We start from the raw sequence: 7,155 nt of genomic DNA, 5'->3' as shown, positions 1-7,155 counted from the left end.
TGAAGTCCACAAGTCTTGAAAGTTGCCAAGTTTGGAGATCTCTGGTTGCAAGTTTGAGAAACGCTGAGCGGCCGCTTTTTCTCCCTCCCCCTCCCTCCCCCACCTTCCCTGGATCTCATTCCCGCAGCATTTGCACTTTTTTTTTTTTTTTTTTTTGGACACAATTTATTGTTTGGTGCGACGAAGCCTCCCCGGTTGAACGAGCAACCGCCTGCCTGCAACCAAGCCTTTCGCTGGAAAGCGTCCAGCATCTCCCTCCGCCTCCCCTCCCGCTCTTTGTTTGCTCCGAGTTGTTAGTTTCACTTTCGGCTTCCGGGAAAGCGGCTGTTTCTGCGAAGCGCCCGCGGCCGAAGGTGCTTTCCAGAGCCGGGCGGGAGATAAGCCAAGACATGCCTTCCAGCCACCGCGATTTCCCCGCCCTCAGCTCAGTTGGAGCCGGCTCCCGGGCGCGGAGGAGCCTTCCTGCTCTTTTAAAGCCCCTTCTCGCGGCTGCTTTCTCCCACCGGTTCCGCGCCGCCTCTTCTCTGCAAACGGGAGAAAGCGCCCCAGACTCTGCGAGAAGCTCCTCCGACGCCGGTAAGTGGGTTCGTACTTAGCAGAGCTGCAGACTTTTATTTTTATTTGTCAGACGTGCACAAGATAACAGAGGAGGTGGTATTTTTATTTTATGTTATTTATTTGTCCAACATGTACAAGATAACAGAGGAGGTGGTGTTTTTATTTTATATTATTTATTTGTCCAACATGTACAAGATAACAGAGGAGGTGGTGTTTTTATTTTATATTATTTATTTGTCCAACATGTACAAGATAACAGAGGAGATGGTATTTTTATTTTATGTTATTTATTTGTCCAACATGTACAGGATAACAGAGGAGGTGGTGTTTTTATTTTATGTTATTTATTTGTCCCAGGTGTACAAGATAACAGAGGAGGTGGTATTTTTTTAAAATTCAATTTAATTTAATTTTTTTGTTTGTGAAACCTGTACAAGATGACAAGTATAAGTATGAACGTAAACGAGAACAAAGGGAGTAAACACAGATAAATGGAGACAGAACTGCATCCAGTTTTGTTCGTCATATTATAAAAAAGAGGTTGAGACTCTAGAAAAAGTACAGAGAAGAGCAACCAGGATGATTAGGGGACTGGAGGCTAAAACACACGAAGAACGGTTAACAGGAACTGGGCTTGGCTAATCTAGTAAAGAGAAGGACCAGGGGAGACAGGATAGCAGCCTTCCAATATTTGAGGGGCTGCCACAGAGAGGAAGGGGTCAAGCTATTTTCTAAAGGCCATCTGTTACAGTAAGACAGGGACACTAGGCACGCTGGTGCATTTGTGCACGCCCCCTTTAAGGACCTCTTAGGATTGGGGTGAGTTCCATGGTAGAGTTGGTTTAGTGCTGTTCTTTTTTTTTTCCTTTTCTCTCCACTCTCAGTGGCTCTCATTTGTCCCTCTCTTTCCCTTTCTTGCCAGGATTTCTTCCCGCGCAAAAGCACTGCTCGAGCAAAGCTCTTTTGCCCCGTCTTAAGAACCGACGCGATGAATCCGGGCTTGTGGTCCTCGGTCGCCTTAGGGATACTGCTGGACTTCCTGGCCCTCCACCTGGCTTGGAAATGGACCCCCTCGCCCTGGGGGAAGCCCCTGGCTTTCCTCTGGGTTGTCGCCGGGACGCGCTGTGTGTCGCTGGTTCTCGCAGGGGGTACCCTCGCCCGGTCTGGAGTGGAGAAGCTTCCCTGGAGGTTGCTTTTGGAAGGGGCCTTAGTCCTCTCCTTCCAGATGCCCAGCTACGTCAGCCTGCAGTACCTCTATGAGCCCCAAGGGGACGCCCTGCATCTGGCTTCCAACTGGGGCAGGAGCGACGTCCTTGCCCTCAACTACCTGGTGGTGGGGGCGGTGATGCTGCTGTGCCATCACCTCCTCCCGTGGGGGGACACAGGATCGGAAAAGGCATCCAGCGCTTCCTTCAGGCACCTCATCTCCTACCTGAGGCCAGAGGCTCCGTGGTTTGTGGCCATGGTGGTGCTTATGGTGCTCTCCTGCATGGGTAAGTGGACCTTTTGAAGGGGGGAAGAGGAGTGCGATCCTTCCCTGGGCCCTCACAATCAATTTAGAGCAGGGGTGTTGAACTCGATTTCATTGAGGGCCGCATCAGGGTTGTGTTTGACCTTGGGGGGGGCGTGGCCAGGGGGCGTGGCCAGCTCAACGTCACTCGTGTCGGGGGCACCTGTGGTGGCCTGAGGGCTCTCTGCCAGCGAAAACGGGCTCCCGAGCTCCGTTTTTGGCTTGCGGCGGCTTCCTGAAAACTTCGCCCAGGTCATGAAGCTTCTTGGATGGGAAGCGAAAGGTCTTCAAAGAAAAACCAGAAAGTCCATTTGCCTCTTGTAAAAAAATCACCTTTGGGATAATAATAGAAAATGGAGGTCAAGAGAAAGAAAGTATAAAATGGTTTCACTCTTTTTAGGCCTTGGAGCATGGGAATCTGCAAAAATCAACAGGCCATGATGGTGTGATCGAGTTTTGAATTTTTGTTAAAATCACATTTTATATGCATCCTTGCACACGGATGCAGAAACTTTTCCATGTAGCATTTTTATTGAGTTATATAAATATTTCGAAATACAAAAGACAAATGTAAATAAAGAAACAGTGGGGAGAGAAAGGGGGAAGGAAAGTGAGGAACGATAAGAGAAAAGAAGAAAAAGAAATATTGACTTCCGACTCTGTAATATAAGGCATTAACATCAAATCACAGTTTTTTTGCTTTTTTGTAATAATATGAACCAGCCACTTCTGTAAAAGATCTGTCGATCTACTCGGTAAAGCCCCAAATCAGAGTTTCCTTCTTTTCCACTTCAAGCATAAAGTTCAGATGCGTTGTCTCTATGTGGAAACAAAAGTACTAATCTGGGACTGTGCTGAAATGGATAGGTTAACTTTAAAAATTAAAGACAAAGATGATTCAGAGTATTTTTGGACATGGAATAAATTTTATTTTTTTTAGTTATTTTGCATAATTTTTTAATTTTTATTCTTTAAACACCTTTGAGTGAACAATGTGATTCCAGGTTGTAGCATACATACATAATCATAATTACATTTTCAGCTTTCTTATCCAGTTTCACATCATTACTTATCCCATTTTTCTTTTAATATGTTTTATCACTTCGTGTTGTTTCATTCATCATTTCCAGAAAAAAAAAGGAAAAACAATTTCATCCTAAGATATATTATCCAATATTTATTCCCTTTGTTGTCAATTCAATCTTGCCACCTATTTTTATTTTATGTATTCTGCCCATTTTACTCTCTAAACCCAATATATAACAAATAGAATTAAAATATATATATCAATATAGCCATAAATTTTATGAATAGATAGAGAAAAGACCTAGAAATTAGTGAAAGATGAAGGTTATAATATATATACTGGAAGAGGTAGACAAATATAAATGTAGTAATTGATTTAAAAAATGAAATTAACCTAACGTAAGAAGAAACCCAGATCAACACTGTTGGTTATACTATTAGTACCGTTAATATACCATTACTATCACTATTAGTTTGTAGGTTGAGATTTATTACCAACATATGTCAGTCGTGTTTAATTTGTAAATAAGGCTCTGCCAATGCACTGTTATTCAAAAATATTTATGAATGAAAATTTATAATAATAATAACTTATGTTCTTTTCTTTAATCAAAGTAGTCAATTTTGCCATTTTAGCCAACTCCATTAACTTCTGCATGCAACCTTTAGTCTATAGTAGGAATTGAAGTGTCCTTCCATTTTTGTGCATACGGTAGTCTTGCTGTTGTCAACATATATAATAGCAAAATTATATTAGTTATATATGCAGAAACCTGGTGCATGCATATTCAAGAGACAGCTTTTCTTGTGTTGAATTGGGGAAATTGTGTTTGTTAGGCACAGCAAAGCCAAAAATTCTAGCACGTTGCAGAAATAGCTGTAGCAATTGCACTTAGATTTATATCCCACTTCACAGTGCTATACAAGCCCTCTCTAAGTGTCAGCCTATCCTTCAAGGTCACTTCTTTTAATAAATTTTTAATTTTTATTCTTTAAACATCTCTTTAATGTGATTCCAGGTTGTAACATACCTACATAATCCTAATTACATTTTCAGGCTTTCTTATCCAGTTACATATCATATCATTATTACCTAATTCCATTTTTCTTTTCATATGTTTTATCCATGTTATTTCATTCATCATTTCCAGAGAAAAATAAAACCAATTTCATCCTAAAATATATTATCCAATATTTATCCCCTTTCATTGTCAATTCAATCTTGCTACTGATTTTTATTTTATATATTCTTCCCGTTTTATTCCCTTGAAACCAATATATAACAAATTAAAAAAAAACTAGTATCAGTGTAGCCATTTTTTAGTTGCTACATGCTATGTTAACAACAATGGTATCCTTTTTACTATTCTGTATGCATATATTTCTATTTCTTCAAGATCACTTCTAACAGATGCTTTCTGTCACTCACTGACTTGCAATCTTGTGTGCTTGTTAGTGCCCTTTGCTATTTCTGATTCATTCTCACCCGAGGATAAAACTGCAGAAAAGAGTTGGTTGCTTGCTCAGTCAGGCTTATTTCCTGCATACCAGAGGGCCAGATGGCTGAAATGGAGGTAGAAATTTTGAAACGGTCAAGGCAATTTGCTAAAAAATGAGAACTTTATAAAGAATAATCAGAGTTTTGTAAAACAACAGAACTTTCCTTATACGGTGATTTCACTTCAGTGCTTCTCCATTTTCCTTGAGAAAAGCCACTTTGGTTGGTTGCCCTCAGTGTCTTTGTTTTAATTTTGTTGTTACTCCCCCGTCTTAATTCCCAAAATGGCAGATGTCCTCCATATTTGTAATCCCAGGCGTTTTCCCTGTGTCACATTTCTTCTGAACGATCTGTACAGACAAGAGGCGAGTTCCTTTTGATTTCTTTTTTTATTTCCGGTTGGAGTTTTAGAATGATTTTGGATGGCTAAGGCCTCCAGTTTTGTTTTGTTTTTAAATTTCTTTCAAGACAACTATTGTTAGCAACAGCAGGGGGGGAAAGGGGAGATTTTAACAAGGATTTATTTCTGATTTTCTTGGGGAAAAGAAAGGAAATGTAATCTTAGTTTGGGCGAAATAAACTAATAACTCCCTCAACATCAAACTTGATTGCAGGACATATGACTTCAGCAATAAAGTAGTCAATGTCTGGAATAATCTACCTGACTCTGTGGTTTTTTCCCCAAACCCCAAAAACTTTAAACTTAGACTGCCTACTATTGACCTCACCCCTTTCCTAAGAGGTCTGTAGGGGGCGTGCATAAGTGCACCAATGTGTCTACCATCCCTGTCCTATTGTTTTTTTAATTCATACCCATTTCATCTATTCATAACCATGTTTATACTTATACCTGTTATCTAATACTTGCTTGACAAATAAATAAATAAATAATAAACTGTCCAACTATTTACAAAGTCTGCACTACTATCACCATTAATCTTCTCATCTCTCCTTATCACCCATCCCCTCCCACTTGTTACTGTATGACTGTAACTTTGTCGCCTGAATCCTAATGATATTCATTGATTGTTTCCAAGTATGATTTGATTGCTTATTGTACCTTATGATTATCAGTAAGCGTTGTACCTTACGATTCTTGACTCTTGACGAATGTACGTACACTGAGAGCATTTGCACCAAGACAAATTCCTTGTGTGTCCAATCACACTTGGCCAATAAAGAATTCTATTCTGTTCTAATAAAAATAGCAGTGAAAATTTCAAAGTATCCATATCAGTCTGGCAGGAAGGCATATTTTTAATTACATGGTGTAACATTTCAAAAAGTGTTTTTAAAATGCTTTTGAAGTTCATAACGTGGGTGAACCCAACAGCATTTTGTTGTTAAATATTAAGTAAAGCAGCTTGTTAACTTTTGACCCTGCCACCACCCAACCCTGAAAACCATATTGCAGTTATTTCTAGCAATCCATACAATTCATTCCTTGGTGTTTGCTCTTTATTCAGGATTGCTTCGGTTCTTTTTTATACTGTGTGGATTATTTATTCTGTTCAAGGGAACCAGGGATCTTTCTTTTTTTTTGTAAATTTTATTTGAGTTTCCACAAAAAGAAAAGAAATTCAATTAAAACATCTTTTTTGAAAGCAGCATAATCCCGGGTTATATTTCTTCGTACAGACACAAATTCAGGTTCATGCTCATTTTTATATTCTAGTCCATATCTTATTACAATTTTACATTTTCTACATGGCTTCTCCCCTGTTTTAATTTCCTCAATTTTATTGTATTTATTTCATCTCAATTCAAATCATTATATTTATATTTTTTATCTGTCCTGTTTCAATTGTCTATTATCTTTTCTCATTAAACAAAATTTCTCCTGGAGTTACTGGTTGGAGTATGATGTCTTTATATCTTTCCCCTAAAGTTATAACACTCAATATAATACATAACTTCCATTCGGATTCTGCTTGGTATATTCTTAAACTACACACAGTATTCTTTAAAAAAAAAGAAAAGAAAAAGTTATAAATGTATATAAATGGAATGTTGTTTTAATTATAACAACATTCCATTCCAATTCAATTCTATCATTAATATTAATATTCATTACAGTCTTAACATTTTTCACATTACTTTTCAATTAAATATGATACTTCTATGGGAACAAGTATAAACTTTCCATAATCAATTTCCCCACTCTTCACTTATATTTTATAAAACATTGACTAATTAAAGTGTTCCCATTCCTTCCTAATTCAATTTTCTCATTTATTTTATTTCATTTACTTTATTCACAAACATTTCACTAAGTTACACTAACCATTCTATCCCTCATTCTAATCATATGTTGTTTCCAATTTTCTAAAGTTATTTCTATTTCAAATATAACAACACAATCTCATGTACCTTTACAGAATCCCCCTTTCAGTTAGATTTTCACTCGTTATCTCTAAATAGGTCCTGTTTCTTTATACCTTGCTCCGGACCTTTGTAACTTCTTTTCCTTTCCTTCTTCTCTCTCTTCTTCTCTCTCCCCCTTTTACCCCTTTGTCTCTCTACCTCTACTTCCCTCTTCTGTATTCCCCTTTTCTGTTGCTTT

At 38.4% G+C, this 7,155-nt stretch overlaps 1 protein-coding gene across 1 annotated transcript in view; it reads left to right on the top strand.

The window, feature by feature from the left end:
- The first annotated feature begins 293 nt into the window (after positions 1-293).
- Positions 294-7,155, top strand: part of TAP1 (transporter 1, ATP binding cassette subfamily B member) — a 33,796-nt gene continuing 26,934 nt past the window's right edge. Inside the window, exons 1-2 of the mRNA XM_087927943.1 lie at positions 294-576; positions 1,481-2,051. Of these exons, the coding sequence (XP_087784069.1) occupies positions 1,547-2,051 (505 nt within the window). The 5' untranslated portion in view covers positions 294-576; positions 1,481-1,546. The remainder of the gene's footprint in view (positions 577-1,480; positions 2,052-7,155) is intronic.

The sequence above is a fragment of the Pseudonaja textilis genome, chromosome 2 (genome assembly GCF_049901715.1).
Source record: "Pseudonaja textilis isolate UNSWEBS1 chromosome 2, rPseTex1.2, whole genome shotgun sequence".
Taxonomy (NCBI): Eukaryota; Metazoa; Chordata; class Lepidosauria; order Squamata; family Elapidae; genus Pseudonaja; species Pseudonaja textilis.
This window is presented reverse-complemented; position numbering and strand designations above follow the sequence as displayed.